This window comes from Beta vulgaris, chromosome 5, assembly GCF_026745355.1.
Source record: "Beta vulgaris subsp. vulgaris cultivar EL10 chromosome 5, EL10.2, whole genome shotgun sequence".
Lineage (NCBI taxonomy): Eukaryota > Viridiplantae > Streptophyta > Magnoliopsida > Caryophyllales > Amaranthaceae > Beta > Beta vulgaris.
Window position 1 is genome coordinate 41,486,199 of NC_079206.1, and position 20,129 is coordinate 41,506,327.

The 20,129-nt window shown below is 35.4% G+C and overlaps 1 protein-coding gene across 1 annotated transcript; it reads left to right on the forward strand.

The window, feature by feature from the left end:
* Positions 1 to 10,341: 10,341 nt before the first annotated feature.
* LOC130591416 (uncharacterized) lies at positions 10,342 to 11,747 on the forward strand. Its single transcript, XM_057394731.1, has one exon. The coding sequence runs from the start codon at positions 10,342 to 10,344 to the stop codon at positions 11,725 to 11,727; it is 1,386 nt and encodes a 461-aa protein (XP_057250714.1). The 3' UTR covers positions 11,728 to 11,747.
* Positions 11,748 to 20,129: the final 8,382 nt, after the last annotated feature.

The following is a 20,129-nucleotide window of genomic DNA, read 5'->3' on the forward strand; positions in this document are numbered from 1 at the left end:
GTACCAGAATGGAAATGGGATTCGATCGCCATGGATTTTATATCAGGCTTACCTAAATCAAGAAGGGGAAATGACTCTATATGGGTTGTAGTGGACAGATTGACAAAGACAGCTCGGTTTCTTACTAGTCTACTCACAACTTTCACTAATCAATAAGAATCTTATAAACCCAATTTAATTAATGGAATCTCTGGAAATTTTGACACTAATCGGCAATACAAAATCATGGTCTAGAATTTCATAGAAATATAATGTATAAAATCTGATTTACTAAAGTTAATATAGGAAAATGAAGATGATTATAAACTAGGATTTACAAAGTCCAAAACAACTTCAATCCATGGATAAAAAAAAAGATTCAATCTTTAGCTCTAACATACAACCACATGTTGATTTTTGCCATCAAAACCAAGAAAACCAAGGTTTAAAGCTGAATTTGCTAATTCAATCCAACAATAATACTTTTGAATTTGTTCTTAACATTTTGAAGAAAAATAAAGTAAGATTTTAACTTTATACCTTCATTAATACACTAAAGAGTAGAAGAAATGAAGTAGGAGCACCAACATCAACACAATAACAGCAGCAACAACCACGAAACTGCAGCAAAAATCGCAAAACCTCGAAGGAAAATGACAGCAGCAAGACCAAACTTGCAAAGGCCATAACTCACAGCTCCGAACTCCGAATTGGACGATTTTTGTGACTAGATTACATAAATCAAAGAGATCTACAACTTTAATGCAGAAACAAGGAGCAAATTTGGATTGCATGTTGGAGAAAATCGCAGAAACAGATTGACGAAAATAGATGAGAGAGAAATGAAGGTAGCAACACCAAACTTGCAACAGGCATAACTCATAGTACACAAGTCGGAATTGAGTGATTTTTGAGCCTAAATTGAATATCTCGAAGAGATCTACAACTTTCATTTAGCATATATTTCCAAAAATCAACTTCTTGCCATCGATTTTGAGCAAATAATTCGGCAGCAACTTTAGGACCAAGAAAATTTGAGGAGAGAGATTGAATTAGAAGGAGGTGGATAAAATAGAGGAGTGGGGTTTAATTCTCTAGATTTCTAGAAGGAGATTATATCAACAAGTATTTTTTTTCTAGATTGACTAGTTGATTTATGAAGAATTAACACATAAAAAATATGACCTTGGTTGGCTGCATCACAAAATGACACAAAGAGGAAAAGAAGTAAAAAGCTTCTCTTGAACAACCACGAAGAGAGAGAGAGAATGAAGATCTCTTGAAAATATAATAATTTCTTTTCTTTTACTTAAAACTAAACTCAAATACCCTCATTTTCATAAAACCCACAATGAGATAATATAATTTAAAATAATAATTCTTAAGTAGCTTCCCATTGATATTAAAACTTAATAACTAATAAACATAATTAACGTTAACTAAAAGATGATCAAAATATGGGCTATTACAATAACCTCAAAACTAATGCTTGCCCAGTTTGAAGGATACCTTGATGAATCTAGGGAAGTGTTTGCATGCAAGAATCAGAGCAAAGAACTAAGAAGAACAAGCTGCCAAAGTCCTCCTGCTGGGACACCATATATGGCGTGAGAAGAGAGAGAGTGAAGAAGATGTTTTCTTATGTTTGTTTGTGAGATGATTATGATGATACTAAATGAGGACCCTCCCCTCTCATATATGCAGAATGGGTAAGGGTAAACTTGTAATTTTCGGTTTAGTATTAGGGTAGAATCGTCCTTTCACTTGCCTATGTACTAACCAGATTTTCCAAAGCTTCAACTTGGATTTTCTTTCTTAATTCCTTCCTAATCCTTAATTTTTCTTAGCTAAATCTCTCCAAAGTATACCACATACCTTAATGAAGGTATCTTAACCTAATCAACTCCTTAATCTCACTTCCTCGAATAACAAATCGATATCAAATACTAACACAAATCCCATAATTCTGAGACGATATTCAATGTTCCTAGCATAACCTCTAAATTACTTAGTTATCACATAGCTCATGTTATTAGTTAGCTAATAACACAAAATATACACGTTAGCAACAAAATCACATAACATTCATTTACACTTTTAGAATTCGGATCATATCGATCACAATTTAATTTAATCGTCATTAACTTAATTGATTGCGGATTATTGATTCTAATATTAGCTTAATAATTCAGGCTATTATACTCTACCACCCTTAAAGAAGTTTCGTCCCGAAACGTACAACATACCTTGGAACAACTGGGGGTATCGCTCTTGCATATCTCTTTCTTTTTCCCAAGTTGCTTCTTCCGTTCCATGATTGGTCCAGAATACTTTAACTAAAGGTATGGTTTATTTGGTTCCGCAACACTTTTTCTCGTTTATCCAAAATCCTTATAGGTCTCTCCTCATAACATAACGACTCGTCTATCTGTAATGGTTCGTAGGATAACACATGTGAAGGATCATGTATATATTTCCGTAGTTGCGAGACGTGAAAAACATTGTGCACCCTAGACAGTTCTATTGGTAAGGCTAATTCATAGGCGACTTCACCAATTCTTCGCAAAATCTCGAATGGTCCTATGAATTTAGGACTCAATTTCCCTCGCAGCCCAAATCTTTTCACCCCTTTAGTAGGTGAAACACGGAGAAACACTTTATCCCCTTCTTTAAATTCCAGCTTCGTTCTCCGTAAATCAACATATTTCTTTTGTCAGTCTTGCGCGATTTTCATTTTCTCTCGAATTACCCAAACCTGCTTTATTGTATCTTGAATCAACTTAGGTCCAACTGGTATACCCGGACTCGCGTCTTCCCAACAAATAGGTGTTCGACATTTAAGCCCATACAAAGCTTCATATGGAGCCATACCAATGCTAGATTGATAACTGTTATTATAGGAAAATTCTATTAATGCCAATTTATCCTCCCAGAAGCCTTTAAATTCCAATACGCAGGCTCGTAACATGTCTTCTAATATTTGCATTACCCGCTCGGTTTGCCCATCTGTTGCTGGATGGAATGTTGTGCTAAATTTCTTAGTCGACCCCAAAGCTTCTTGCAACTTCTCCCAGAAATGTGACAGAAATCGGGTATCTCGATCATAAATAATGGTGGTCGGAACGCCGTGCAACCGAACAATTTCTTTGATATATGCATCCGCTAGTTGTTTCTTGCTCCAAGTCACTCCCATGGAAATAAACCGAGCTGTCTTTGTCAATCTGTCCACTATAACTCATATAGAGTCATTTCCCCTTCTTGATTTAGGTAAGTTTGATACAAAATCCATGGAGATCGAATCCCATTTCCATTCCGGTACTGGCAGTGGCTACAGCAATCCAGACATCTTCTTCCGCTCAGATTTTACCTTTTTACAAATTAAACACCTTGCCACGAACTGTGACATGTCTTTCTTTAATCCTTTCCACCAGAAATGTTTCCTCACATCCTGAATCATTTTATCTCTGCCTGGATGAACTGAATATGCACTGCTATGTGCTTCCCTCAAAATCTTATTTTTCAATTCCTCATCATTAGGAATGCACCATCTTCCATTTAAACGAATACTCCCATCAGCATATTATTGGAAGTCCGTCATCTCATTCCTTTCTATCTTTCACTTCAACTCCTTGATGAAATCATCTTTATCCTTCTTTTGCCGAATTTCTTCAAAGAGAGACAGTTACATCACAATTGCATTTAATTCTCCTTGCAGTTCGCTTCTTACAACCACTCGCAAATCTAATTGCACCAGTTCGTTATACAACTTCTCTGGCACCGACATCAATGCATTCACTTCCCGACAAGGTCTTCTACTCACAGCATCTGCAATGTTATTTGCTTTTCCCGTATAATATTGAATATCTATATCATAATCTTTAAGAAATTCCAACCATCTCCATTGCCTCATATTCATTTCCTTCTGGGTGAAAATATATTTTAAACTCTTATGATCAGTATAAACCTTGCAAGAGACTCCATATAAATAATGTCTCCACAATTTCAATGCAAAAGACGACTGCTGCCAACTCTAAATCATGCACAGGATAATTTTTCAGATGAATCTTCAATTGTTGGAAGCGTAAGCTATAACCCGTTGGTTCTGCATTAGTACACATCTTAATCCTTCCTGAGAGGCATCACTATAAACCTCAAACCCTTCTGTTCCAGAAGGTAGAGCTAAGACTGGAGCACTAGTCAATCTTTCCTTCAACTCTTGAAAAGCCTTCTCACATTTCTCTGTCCACTGAAATCTTGTATTCTTCTTGATTAAATTCGTAATCGGCAAAGCTATTCGCAAAAAATTTTCGACGAATCTTCTATAATATCCAGCAAGCCCAAGAAAGCTTCTAACTTCCCCAACGTTGGTAGGTGCAGGCCATTCTTTTACCGCTTTTATCTTTTCAGGATTCACTGCTATACCCTCTTTGGTTACAACATGCCCTAAGAACATTACTTGATCCAACCAAAATTCACACTTACTCAACTTTGCATAGAGTTTCTCTCTTCGCAATATTTCTAACACCTCTCTCAAATGTTCTTCATGCTCTTTGCGATCTTTAGAGTACACCGATATATCATCAATAAAAATTACCACAAACCGATCGAGCAAAGGCTTAAAGTACCTCTGCATTAAATCCATAAAAGCTACTGGTGCATTAGTGAGTCCAAACGGCATCACCACGAACTCATAATGCCCATATCTAGTTCTGAATGCTGTTTTCAGTATATCTTCCTCCGCTATGCGCATTTGATGATACCCCTACCTTAAATCTATTTTTGAGAATATTCCTGCCCCCTTCAACTGATCGAACAGATCATCAATTCGGGGTAATGGATATCTATTCCAAATTGTGATTTTATTAATTTCTCGATAATCTATACACAATCTCATCGTACCATCCTTTTTATTCACAAATAACACTGGTGCGCCCCATGGAGACACACTAGGTCGGATATAACCTTTCTGCAACAATTCTTCTAATTGCTTCTTCAATTCAGCCATTTCTGCAGGAGCCATCGTATATAAGGAGCTCTAGATATCGGTATTGCCCCCGTCACCAGATCAATATGAAAATCAACCACCCGATGTGGTGGCAGTCCCGGTAAATCTCCTGGAAATGCATCCTGGAATTCTCTTACCACCGGAATTTCTTTGATTTTTCTTTCTTCCTTTTTACCTCTTTCTATTTGATTCACATAACTGATACCCTCGGGTATTATCTCCGTATCATTATTAATTATCACCTCACCTTTTTCTGTCGGTCTCACCATTTCTTCTTTATACACAATGTTATCTCCGCATGGAGACCTCAATCTGACGGCTCTAGCGTAACATTCTATCACCGCCCTGTTTTTACTCAACCAATTCATTCCTAAAATCACATCATAATACTCCAAATTAAAGGGTATTAGATCTACCCGCAATTCTGCCCTGCTATCCTAATTTCACAATTTCTAAATACCCATTTACAACATATCGACTCCCCATTAGGCATCCAAATATTCATATTTAAGGGGTGAACACAAGGTTTATATGGCAGGTTGCCAACAAACATATTCGAAATAAATGAATGTGAAGCTCCAGAATCAAATAACACCTTGGCCATCGAGTTACATACAAGAAACCTCCATGAAATTACATTACCTGGCAACTCCTGCAGCTCTGGAATCTCCTTTGCTTCTGTCTTAACATCAAATAACTTTCCTGGTGCTTTCCCTTGATTGCCATGTTGAATCCCTTTTCCGGCCCTACCTTGACTTGAGCTTCCTTCTCCAGCTGTCAACATCAACATATTCCCTGGTTTATTATTTCCTCCTAACCTTCCTGATTCCTTCCACAAAGGACACTCATTAATTTGATGCCCCACATTCTTGCATTTAAAACACACCATTTGCCCTGAATAATTTCTGCCATAATGATTCTTCCCACAACGATTGCACTTCCATTCTATCCTAGCACCTCTACCATTCCCAGCTAGCCCTTTGAACTGATTTGGGGATGTCATTTCTGTTTTTGCCTTCTTGAATCCCCCTACTTTAAATTTTCCCCCATTTCTTTTCATTCTGAACTCCTCATCCTTCATCTCAATTCTCTCGTGTTCCAAGGCACGATCATATAATTATTCAAAGGTGGTATATGACCCATTTCGCTTCTGATACTTTAGGTTCGGACCCTCAAAGAATCGCATCATTTTCACCCTTTCATTGCTTATGAAATCAGGTGCAAATTGGGACAATTCAATAAATTTTACTGCATACTCCAGTATAGACATTTTTGCTTGCTTCAAAAATAAGAATTCATTTTCCTTCATCCTCCGTAATGCCGGAGGAAGGAACTTATCCTTCATTTTCTCAACAAACTCTGTACAAGTAAATTCCGATTGTCGAGCTATTCCCTTGGTGGTATTCCACCATATGTCAGCTGGACCTTCCAAATAAAAAGTAGCCATCTTCACCTTCATAGTTTTAGGGCAATTGACTACATCAAGTAATTTGCTCATGTATGTAATCCAATCTTCAAATTTGACGGGATCGGATACACCGTCATAAGTGCGTAGCTTATGAGCAGCCAACCGCTTATAAAACTTCCCTTCATCATCCTTTTTATTCTGATTCTGTTTTTCCAGCATCTCCAATAGTCGGGCATTCATCTCTTTCATTTCCTGTAACTGTTTATTTTTATCATTCTCAACCTCCAGCGATTTAGATGCACTTCCCTGACTTGCCATTTCCTACATATTCAATGACAATACTCAGTCAAACATTCATACATTTTTTTCTTTTTATAAAGTTACTTAATATAATAACTTCACAACTCTATTTCATATATATATACTCCACGATAGCATAGCAACTTTGTTGTTTGTTTATATACATATTTGATACAAACATACTGACTTCCTTATTATTTACTTACACCCCTCATGCAACTTACTGATCTTTAAACAAACTGAGCATTACATAAAGAAATAACATGTATTAAAAGTTTCCTTCCACTTGTCTTTCCTCCTTGGTACACTCCCTTGCTCAATCCAATCTATAAGGATCATAATAATAACCATTGTCATCACTGCTGATTGGCGGGGTCTCTGGAATATAGTCAGGCCCACAAATCTTACATCCTTCCTCAGCCCCATAAGTGGTACTGGATTGGGTTGAATCAGTAGTACTTGAACCTTGTACTGTTGGGTTCCTTGATCTAGAGTGACTCTTAGTTCCACTAGACGAACTCGACCCACCTCCATACATCCTAGCCATCCACTCTTCCTCTCTATGGGAAATACGATCATACATTTCTCTCCAATGTGGGTCATTTGGGTAGATTTGCCCCTGTCTCTGACGCTCCAGAGTAATATCCATTTCTCGCCTAACTTCCTCCACTGTGCCCTCCCATCTTATCAAACTCTTGTCTATATTCTCCATAGTCACCCCGTACCCTTGGAGTGCCCCCTTAGCCACATACATCCTCAACAAACTCCAATAAGCTCTATGAAAACTATCCCACGGTTCACAAGTCGGAAAGGTCTTTATTATAGCGTATGCCTGTATACCAGTCCGCCAATAATGGTTATTGCTAGTCGGCCCCATCAACTCATTCCATTCCCGAATATATCCTAATACCTCACTTGCATGATCAATAGCATCATCCCACCATTTACCGACCGCGGCATAGGTGTCACGTTCCTTTAAATAGGGTACCTCCTGATTTTCACTCTCGCTGGATGATCTTGAAGCCATCTACACAGAATTCTAATGTTTATACAATCATCACATACATATTCTATGCACATAAATTTGATGCACATAATCACATATTCACATCATCACATAAAAATGTATTATTATATTTTTTTTTTAGAAAAAGTACTTAAATATATATATATATTATTATTAATTTCAAAATCCAAAATACTTAGTTTTTGAGGTTTTCAAATAGTTTGCTCTGATACCAAGTGTAACAGCCCTCTCTAGTTTGCAGCTTATTTAAGACTAACTCTACTTAATGAAAGGATTAAGCTACTAATTAGATATGTTGTTAATACAGATTCCTAACCACCCTGCCCTTGGAAGGTTAAGAATCTGCATATATCTGAGCTTAATTTACGAAATCCACTTAAGATACTTAATTATTACATCGTAGTCTAAGTATTTAAAAGTTGAGTTTTAAAAATATAATTTACATCACATAGTTAATTTATACAATAACATCACGCAGCAGCAGAACATAAATCCTTTCATTAAGTAGATTTAGTCTTAAATAAGCTGCTAAGTAGAGAGGGCTATTACACTTGGTATCAAAGAAAACTATTTGAAAACCTCAAAAACTAAGTATTTTGGATTTTGAAATTAATAATATATATATATATATATATATATATATCTAAGTACTTTTTCGAAAAAAAATATATAATAATAAATTTTTATGTGATGATGTGAATATGTGATTATGTGCATCAAATTAATGTGCGTAGAATATGTATGTGATGATTGTATAAACATTAGAATTCTGTGTAGATGGCCTCAAGATCATCCAGCGAGAGTGTAAATCAGGAGGTACCCTATTTAAAGGAACTCGACACCTATGCCGCGGTCGGTAAATGGTGGGATGATGCTATTCATCATGCAAGTGAGGTATTAGGATACATTCGGGAATGGAATGAGTTGATGGGGCTGACTAGCAATAACCATTATTGGCAGACTGGTATACAGGCATATGCTATAATAAAGACCTTTCCGACTTGTGAACCGTTGGCTAGTTTTCATAGAACTTATTGGAGTTTGTTGAGGATGTAAGTGGCTAAGGGGGCACTCCAAGGATACGGGGTGACTATGGAGAATATAGACAAGAGTTTGAAAGGATGGGAGGGCACAGTGGAGGAAGTTAGGCGAGAAATGGATATTACTCTGGAACGTCAGAGAGAGGGGCAAATCTACCCAAATGACCCACATTGGAGAGAAATGTATGATCGTATTACCCATAGAGAGGAAGAGCGGATGGCTGGGATGTATGGAGGTGGATCGAGTTCGTCCAGTGGAACTAAGAGTCACTCTAGCTCAAGGACCCCAACAGTACAAGGTTCAAGTACTACTGATTCAACCCAATACAGTACCACTTATGGGGCTGAGGAAGGATGTAAGATTTGTGGGCCTGACTATATTCCAGAGACCCCGCCAATCAGCAGTGACGACAGTGGTTATTATTATGATCCTTATAGATTGGATTGAGCAAGGGAGTGTACCAAGGAGGAAAGACAAGTGGAAAGAAACTTTTAATACATGTTATTTCTGTATGTAATGCTCAGTTTGTTTAAAGATCAGTATGTTGCATGAGGGGTGTAAGTAAATAATAAGGAAAGTCAGTATGTTTGTATCAAATATGTATATAAATAAACAGCAAAGTTGTTATGCTATCGTGGACTATATATATATGAAATAGAGTTGTGAAGTTATTATATTAAGTTTATAAAAAGAAAAAAAATTGTATGAATGTTTGACTGAGTATTGCCATTGAATATGTAGGAAATGGCAAGTCAGGGAAGTGCATCCAAATCGTTGGAGGTTGAGAATGATAAAAATAAACAGTTACAGGAAATGAAAGAGATGAATGCCCGATTATTGGAGATACTGGAAAAACATAATCAGAATAAAAACGATGATGAACGGATGTTTTATAAGCGGTTGGCTGCTGATAAGCCACGCACTTATGACGGTGAATCTGATCCCGTCAAATTTGAAAATTGGATTACATACATGAGCAAATTACTTGATGTAGTCAATTTCCCTGAAACGATGAAGGTGAAGATGGCTACTTTTTATTTGGAAGGTCCAGCTGACATATGGTGGAATACCACCAAGGGAATAGCTCAACAATCGAAATTTACTTGGACAGAGTTTGTTGAGAAAATGAAGGATAAGTTCTTTCCTCCGGCATTACGGAGGATGAAGGAAAATGAATTCTTATTTTTGAAGCAAGCAAAAATGTCTGTACTGGACTATGCAGCAAAATTTCTTGAATTATCCCGATTTGCACCTGATTTCGTAAGCAATGAAAGGGTGAAAATGATGCGATTCTTTGAGGGTCTGAACCTAAAGTATCAGAAGAGAATTGGGTCATATACCACCTTTGAAGAATTATATGATCGTGCCCTGGAACAAGAGAGAATTGAGATGAAGGATGAGGAGTTCAGAAAGAAAAGAAATGGGGGAAAATTTAAAGAAGGGGGATTCAAGAAGGCAAAAACAGAAATGACAGCCCCAAATTAGTTCAAAGGGCTAGCTGGGAATGGTAGAGGTGGTAGGATAGAATGGAAGTGCAATCGTTGTGGGAAGAATCATTATGGCAGAAATTGTTCGGGGCAAATGGTGTGTTTTAAATGCAAGAATGTGGGGCATCGAATTATTGAGTGCCCTTTGTGGAAAGAATCAGGAAGGTTAGGAGGAAATAATGAACCAGGGAATATGTGGATGCTGACAGCTGGAGAAGGAAGCTCAAGTCAAGGTAGGGCCAGAAAAGGGATTCAACATGGCAATCAAGGGAAAGCACCAGGAAAGTTATTTGCTGTTAAGAGGGAAGCAAAGGAGATTCTGGAGCTGCAGGAGTTGCCAGGTAATGTAATTTCAGGGAGGTTTCTCGTATGTAACTCGATGGCCAAGGTGTTATTTGATTCTGGAGCTTCACATTCATTTATTTCGAATATGTTTGTTGGCAACCTGCCATATAAACCCTGTGTTCACCCCTTAAATATGAATATTTGGATTCCTAATGGGGAGTCAATATGTTGTAAATGGATATTTAGAAATTGTGAAATTAGGATAGTAGGGTCAGAATTGCGGGTAGATCTAATACCCTTTAATTTGGAGTATTATGATGTGATTTTAGGGATGAAGTGGTTGAGTAAAAACAGGGCGGTGATAAACTGTTACGCTGGTGCCGTTAGATTGAGGTCTCCATGCGGAGATAACATTGTGTATAAAGAAGAAATAGTGAGATCGACAGAAAAAGGTGAGGTAATAATTGAGAATGATACAGAGATAATACCTGAGGGTATTGGTTATGTGAATCAAATAGAAGGAGGTAAAAAGGAAGAAAGAAAAATTGAAGAAATTCCGGTGGTAAGAGAATTCCAGGATGCATTTCCAAGAGATTTACCGGGACTGCCACCACATCGGATGGTTGATTTTCATATTGATCTGGTGCCGGGGGCAACACCGATATCTAGAGCTCCTTATAGGATGGCTCCTGCAGAAATGGTTGAATTAAAGAAGCAATTAGAAGAATTGTTGCAGAAAGGTTATATCCGACCTAGTGTGTCTCCATGGGGCGCACCAGTGTTATTTGTGAAGAAAAAGGATGGTACGATGAGATTGTGTATAGATTATCGAGAAATTAATAATATCACAATCCGGAATAGATATCCATTACCCCGAATTGATGATCTGTTCGATCAGTTGAAGGGGGCAGGAATATTCTCAAAAATAGATTTAAGGTCGGGGTATCATCAAATGCGCATAGTGGAGGAAGATATACTGAAAACAGCATTCAGAACTAGATATGGGCATTATGAGTTCGTGGTGATGCCGTTTGGACTCACTAATGCACTAGCAGCTTTTATGGATTTAATGAAGAGGTACTTTAATCCTTTGCTCGATCGGTTTGTGGTAATTTTTATTGATGATATATTGGTGTACTCTAAAGATCGCAAAGAGCATGAAGAACATTTGAGAGAGGTGTTAGAAATATTGTGAAGAGAGAAACTCTATGCAAAGCTGAGTAAGTGTGAATTTTTGTTGGATCAAGTAAAATGTTCTTAGGGCATGTTGTAACCAAAGAGGGTATAGCAGTGGATCCTGAAAAGATAAAAGCGGTAAAAGAATGGACTGCACCTACCAACGTTGCAGCCAACCAAGGTCATATTTTTTATGTGTCAATGCTTCATAAATCAACTAGGTTTTATCAATCTAGAAAAAAATACTTGTTGATATAATCTCCTTCTAGAAATCTAGAAAATTAAACCCCACTCCTCTATTTTATCCACCTCCTTCTAATTCAATCTCTCTCCACTAATTTTCTTGGTCGTAAAGTTGCTGCCGAATTATTTGCTCAAAATCGATGGCATGAAGTATTTTGGAAATATATGCTAAATTAAAGTTGTAGATCTCTTCGAGATATTCAATTTAGGCTTAAAAATCACTCAATTCCGACTTGTGTAATATGAGTTATGCCTATTGCAAATTTGGTGTTGTTGCCTTCATTTCTTTCTCCTCTGTTTTCGTCAATCGGTTTCTGCGATTTTCTCCAAAATGCAATCCAAATTTGCTCCTTGTTTCTTCATCAAAATTGTAGATCTCTTTGAGTTATTAAAATTCGGCCACAAAAATCGTCCAATTCGGAGTTCGGATCTGTGAGTTATGGCCTTTGCAAGTTTGGTCTTGCTGCTATCATTTTCCTTCGAGGTTTTCAATTTTTGCTGCAGTTTCGTGGTTGTTACTGCTGTTATTGTGTTGATGTTGGTGCTCCTACTTCATTTCTTCTACTCTTTAGTGTATTAATGAAGGTATAAAGTTAAAATCTTACTTCATTTTTCTTCAAAATGTTAAGAACAAATTCAAATGTATTATTGTTGGATTGAATTAGCAAATTCATCTCTAAACCTTGGTTTTCTTGGTTTTGATGGCAAAAATCAACATGTGGTTGTATGTTAGAGCTAAAGATTGAATCTTTTTTTTTTATTCATGGATTGAAGTTGTTTTGGAATTTGTAAATCCTAGTTTATATTCATCTTCATTTTCCTATATTAACTTTAGTAAATCATATTTTATACATTATATTTCTATGAAATTCTAGACCATGATTTCGTATTGCCGATTAGTGTCAAAATTTCCAGAGATTCCGTTAATTAAATTGGGTTTATAAGATTCTTATTGATTAGTGAAAGTTGTGAGTAGACTAGTAAGATGGTTTGTGCATAAGGGTTGTATTAGTTCATAAAGGAGTTTAGAAAGTATGGCAAGTTAATTTATTTATGAGAATTGAGTAATAAGAACGAATGTTAATTATTATTATTATTGTTCTGAGGCGATCATTGGAGATTGATCATGAATTTGGAGATGTTGGACTCTTGAAGATTTTTATGGAATTGAGCGTTATTTGGAGAATGAAAGAGGTACACACATGTCCTTTCACTTTCCAAATATATTATTGATATTTCGATTGATCATATGAACTATATAAGTTGATCTTGATATGTTTTCATAAGTTAAACTTATGTTATATTAAAAATGTGATTTGTGTACTATATGGTTTGTGAAATACGTGTTTATGAGTTTTAAGACAAAGGCAAAACTAAATCACATGTTAAGTTCTATTGGCTATAAGTTATGTTGTTTTGAGACTCAATAGTATAAATTTGTTTGATGAACCATGTTTTGTGATATGAATAAGGCATGGACATTTGGTTCTAAATGAGAGTTTCACTATATTTTCAATAGTTATAAGTTTGATTCTATGAGTTCAGTGAGTTATACATTAGGGGAATGGATAAGGTTATGAAGCTCAATTATGATTTCAGAAAAGAGTTCATTTATATATGGTTATAAATGTATAAACTTTTTAAGAACATGATACCTGTAAGTTGTTGACAACCTCGGTATCACATCTTGGTAACATTAATTCTTGTTCAAGTTTCGTGTATGAATTTTTAAGAAATCAATTATAATGTTTGATTACCCATTTCGAAATACATGCATTAGAGGTTGGAAGATATGAGTTCGGAGTTGTAGTTGTAATTTCAGAGTACGCTATAACATGAGTTCTGGAGGACTATTATTTGAGTACGGAAATATGCATGTAGTAAACTATGAACTAGAATAGTATGAACTATTATTATAAGGAGAATAAGTTCAGATTAAAAAGGTTACATTGTGTCATAGAAGGATAGAACAAGGACTATTTGAGGAATTTCGGTTTTGGAATATTGAAAACTTATGTCAAAGTAGTTGTGGGAAAAATTAGTAGATCGATGAAATATGTTTGAGAATGTTAGTTATTATTTGAAAAGTGGAGTTGGGGGATTGTGTAAGTTTTGGAGTGCCAACGTCAATTAATGGGTCAGTTGTCGATATAAAAATTATATGGTTCTTAAAGATCAAAGACTATAAAAGTATATATTGGAAGGTAATATATAGGGAATGAAAACACTCAACGTTGGAACATAGAGTTAAATAAATGAGTTCTATAATAGTGATATCGATATAAAGGGCTGGAGTGATGGTTTTGGGAAGTATCAGACACTAAATTTGAATTATGTTGACTAAGTCGAGGGAAGGTGATAACTGAGTTTGGAAAACTTCTATTATGGGTATTAATTACGAGTGCAAAAGAGCTTAGGAGTCTTATTTTCTAATTGGAGAAGTAAGAATAGGAAATGGGAAGGTGGGAAGAGTATCAAATTTATGTATAAAAGTCAAGTTAGATATCTAAGGATAATTTTTAGAAGTGAATTTTGGAAGTTCAACATTAATCAAGGGTTAATAGAGTGGTTACAATAGGTTTGTGAGTCCAAGAGATGTTATAACCAAAATAAGTATTTGAGACGAAATATAAATATTGAGAAGTAAGATCTGAAATGTGAAGGTCATATTAGAGAAATAAAGGATCAAGATATGGTGGTGGTTCAAAAGAATATGAAATAGAGAAGTGTAACTTATAGTATTTAAGTTATGAAAGGTCATATCTGGAATTGGATTAAGTAAGAAAGTTTAAAGGTATAATTTTCTAGTAAGATAAAAGATTATGTAAATGGAAGTTAGGGGAAAGGTAAATCTAGTGTAATGGAGAGTTTAGGAGTTAATGATGTATATTGATATTAAAATAATAGAGTGTTAAGACTAATATGAACATCAAGTTTAAATATTTGGGGTTGTAGGGTTATGAGTTATATAATTAAGATTGATTAAGATAATGGGTTCAAGTATTCGTAATTGTAAATATTTGGATGAATAGTTGAGTCATGAAATATTTGTTTATGACATAGAAATATGGAGTGAGATATCCTGACTTACAATAATAAACGTAGATGATTTATTATAATATAATATGGTCGTGGGAAATCTGAGATATTAATGTGATAAGTTGGACATACAAGTATCATTCTAGCAATGTTGAGATCATGTATTAGGGATAAGTAATCCTTCAAGGAACATTCATATCTTGAGAATTCTTGGAGGCTATAGTGAGATGCTAGAAGTTAAAGATAGAAGTCCAAGGATAAAGGACTAAAAGAAGGGAATACCAAAAGGAGTTAGAGGGAATATTATGATCTATGAAGTTAGAAACTATAGGTTATACGTGCTTAGTGTGTGGTTTCGGCAATAGTTCACCACCTTGTAAATCTTTGAGAAACATATGTTACATTTTGACTACGTTATCTGTTCCAATTGTGAAAAACATTTACTATCAAAATCTGTCAAATGATGTTAAGGAGATGAAGATAATTCGATATTTCATATTTTGAATAATACTAAGTAATTTATAATTGTGTAATGGATTGGCATATGATTTCTAAGTCAAATATCCATCATTTCCAAAGTATGTTTCCAAAATATGAACATGGATTTGTTATCCTAATATAAGATATGAATATTTGTTATATGAATTTTCAGAACCATGTATATGAGTTTCGAAAAATATGAGTTTATGAAATTAATAATTGAGTATTGCGGTTATGTTTTGTTTTAGAAGGGAAGTAGCTGCAAAAGCAGTGACGAACAATATTTGTGGAGCAGGTTTGCTCATTATGTGTTTGGAGCGGGTATTGCTCCGTTATGTAGGGTCATGAACTAAAAGTCTTGCAAGCAGAATATAAGAAAGGTGGGGAGACGTCCCTCAAAAGTCTGGAGAACTATTGCCGAAACCACACACTAAGCACGTATAACCTATAGTTTCTAACTTCATAGATCATAATATTCCCTCTAACTCCTTTTGGTATTCCCCTTCTTTTAGTCCCTTATCCTTGGACTTCGATCTTTAACTTCAAGCATCTCACTATAGCCTCCAAGAATTCTCAAGATATGAATGTTCCTTGAAGGATTAATTATCCCCAATACATGAACTCAACATTGCTAGAATGATACTTGTATGTCCAACTTATCACATTAATATCTCAGATTTCCCACGACCATATTATATTATAATAAATCATCTACGTTTATTATTGTAAGTCAGGATATCTCACTCCATATTTCTATGTCATAAACAATATTTCATGACTCAACTATTCATCCAAATATTTACAATTACGAATACTTGAACCCATTATCTTAATCAATCTTAATTATATAACTCATAACCCTACAACCCCAAATATTTAAACTTGATGTTCATATTAGTCTTAACACTCTATTATTTCAATATCAATATACATCATTAACTCCTAAACTCTCCTGATGCAGGAGCATCTAGCTTAAACAATCAAGGTCTTCTTCTACATGATCAAAAGGAGAACATGGTGAAAGAGGTTCAATTTCTTAGCCTAACTAGCTCGGTTTACTCTAAAACCTTACTTAAGCACCTTGATTAGGCTAATCCTTTGTTAATCTCTACTTAAACAAGATTAACTAATACTAATGACACTTTAATCATCATTATGTATTGGTAATTAAGTTTAGTAAGTGATTAGTAGCTTAATTACATACTTAAGATATGTTAATCATGCTTTAAGAGCTAAGCTAGTTAGTTTTCCTCTAATCCGGTTGTATAAGCAAGCTTAGGAATGGTTTTTCTGCATTTTGGTGCCACCTCCTACTGAATTGAAGACTTAGGGAAGAGTATAAGCCCACATGAAGTTCACATGGGCAAAAGAAGCCTTAGCAAATGAGCATAGGAGACTTCATGGCAAGGTATGCTAATCTGCCCAGTTCACACGTTCAGCATGCCTTCACTTTGAAGCTTTTGGGCAGCAATCATTTGAGCTGCAAATGACTCAAGCTTTTGAGGAGTTATAGTTTAATATGTTTACTTTAGTATTCTATTGGTAGTTTTCCTGTTTTGTAACTTCCAATAGGGAACTAAGCTAGTTTTTAGAAAGTGTGCTAAACAGTTTGTAATTTTTGTTTCATGTATTTTATTAGCTTAGTTGGCGTAGCTCTTGTGGTCCAAATCAGCTGATTTTTGGACAAAAGGTAGACATATAAGTTAGCTTTGTATTCCTTTTGGAATTAAGTCATTTGAATGAAAATTGAAGCTTTTATGCTTGAAACACTAAGCTGTGTGCTTATTGTATTTCCGGTCAGTTTAGACCATTCTCAAATCTTTGCTTAATTCCTTCACTTAAACGTTGATTTAGTGAATGAAACTCAAAGTAGATGCAAGTTAGAAGCTTATTGTTATAACTTGATCTTAGATTGGTGGTATTTGGTTTGTGAAAGTTGGTGGTTGTTCAATCTAATTAAACCGGTTTGTAACAAAGTTTATGTTCTCTTTCTTTGTTCTTGTTTCTTTCTTGAATGCTCTTGAATACTTAATCAATATGTATCATTCCATTACACTAGATTTACCTTTCCCCTAACTTCCATTTACATAATCTTATTTATCTTACTAGAAAATTATACCTTTAAACTTTCTTGCTTAATCCAATTCCAAATATGAACTTTCATAACTTAAATACTATAAGTTACACTTCTCTATTTCACATTCTTTTGAGCCACCACCCATATCTTGATCCTTTATTTCTCTAATATGACCTTCACATTTTAAATCTTACTTCTCAATATTTATTATTTCGTCTCAAATACTTATTTTGGTTATAACATCTCTTGGACTCACAAACCTATTGTAACCACTCTATTAACCCTTGGATTAATGTTGAACTTCCAAAATTCACTTCTAAATAATTATCCTTAGATATCTAACTTGACTTTTATACGTAACATTTTATACTCTTCCCACCTTCCCATTTCCTATTCTTACTTCTCCAATTAGAAAATAAGACTCCTAAGCTCTTTTGCACTCCTCATTGATACCCATAATAGAAGTTTTTCAAACTCAGTTATCACTTTCCCTCGACTTAGTCAACATAATTCAAATTTAGTGTCTGATACTTCCCACAACCATCACTCCAGCCCTTTTATATCGATATCACTATTATAGAACTCATTTATTTAACTCTATGTTCCAACGTTGAGTGTTTCTCATTTCCTATATATACACCTTCCAATATATACTTTTATTGTCGTCTGATCTTTAAGAATCATATAATTTTTATATCGACAACTGACCCACTAATTAACGTTGCCACTCCAAAACTTACACAATCCCCTAACTCCACTTTTCAAATAATAACTAACATTCTCAAACATAATTCTTCGATCTACTAATTTGTCCCACAACTACTTTGACATAACTTTCCAATATTACAAAACCCAAATTCCTCAAATAGTCCTTGTTGCTATCCTTCTATGACATAATGTAACCTTTTTAATCTTAAATTATTCTCCTTATAATAATAGTTCATACTATTCTAGTTCATAGTTTACTACATGTATATTTCGGTACTCAAATAATAGTCCTCCAAAACTCATGTTATAGTGTACTCTGAAATTACAACTATAACTCCGAACCCATATCTTCCAACCTCTAATGCATGTATTTCGAAATGGGTAATCAAACATTATAATTGATTTCTTAAAAATTCATACACGAAACTTGAACAAGAATTAATGTTACCAATATGTGATACCGAGGTTCTCAACAACTTACAGGTATCATGTTCTTATAAAGTTTATACATTTATAACCATATATAAATGAAGTCTTTTCTGAAATCATAATTGAGCTTCATAACCTTATCCATTCCCCTAATGTATAACTCGCTGAACTCATAGAATCAAACTTATAACTATTGAAAATATAGTGAAACTCTCATTTAGAACCAAATGTCCATGCCTTATTCATATCACAAAACATGGTTCATCAAACAAATTTATACTATTGAGTCTCAAAACAACATAACTTATAGCCTATAGAACTTAACATGCGATTTAGTTATGCCTTTGTCTTAAAACTCATAAACATGTATTTCACAAACCATTATTGGGTATATGGCATATATGAGGCTCAATGGGGTGTATAGGATGTGGAGAAAGGTTGCGTCGAAGGAAAACATCGAAGAAATGCGTCAAAAGGTGATTTCGGGGGTTCGCCCGATCGGGTCGGGCAAGGCCGCCCGATCGGGCCCGCAACGACACAAGGGAAAGTGGAAATCGTGGCTTCCCCGATGGCTTCGGGGCCATCTCGCCCGATCGGGCGGAACAACGAACGACTGGGTGGTTGTTCGCCCGATCGGGTCCCAGGAGCAGATTTGACGAAGCATTACTCGCCCGACCTGATCGGGCGGGTCTGTTTTTGACGCGAGATGGTTCTGAAAACGCTGTTTTCCTAGTGGGGGTATAAATAGGTGCCCTAATTACGTCATTAATGTATTCTTCATCATTAAAAACACATATAGAGAGAGAAAAGGCTATAGAGAGAGATCTTGAGCACTTTTTGTAATCTTTCTTGAACATTCATCGATTCCTAGTGCATATTCGTGGTTTTTCTCCCAGTTCTTGGGTTTCCACGTAAAAAGTTCTGGTGTGTTCTTTCCTGCTTTCTTGTTTGATATTTTATTATTTCTAGATTGATAGTCAATAGGACTTACAAGTGGTATCAAAGCTAGGTTTGATTATTGTCTAGATCTAGAATAATTAACAATGGAGGATTCAAAGATTAGAATTGAGAAGTTTGATTGGACAGATTTTGGATATTGGAAGATGCAAATAGAGGACATCTTATATCAGAAAATTTTGTATCAACCTTTTTCTGAAAAGCCTGCTGACATTGAAGAGGCTAAGTGGAAGGTACTGGATAGGCAGGCACTAGCGGTGGTGCGATTGACATTGGCTTGGACTGTGGCGTTCAATGTTAAGGACATCAAAACGACGCTGGATTGATCAAAGCTCTGTCAGATATGTATGAGAAGCCCTCGGCTATGAATAAGGTATATCTGATGCGCGTTTATTTGATTTGAGATGAATAATGGTAGTTCTGCTGCTGAACATATTAATGAATTTAATTCTATAATAAGTCAGTTATCGTATGTTAATATTGCTTTT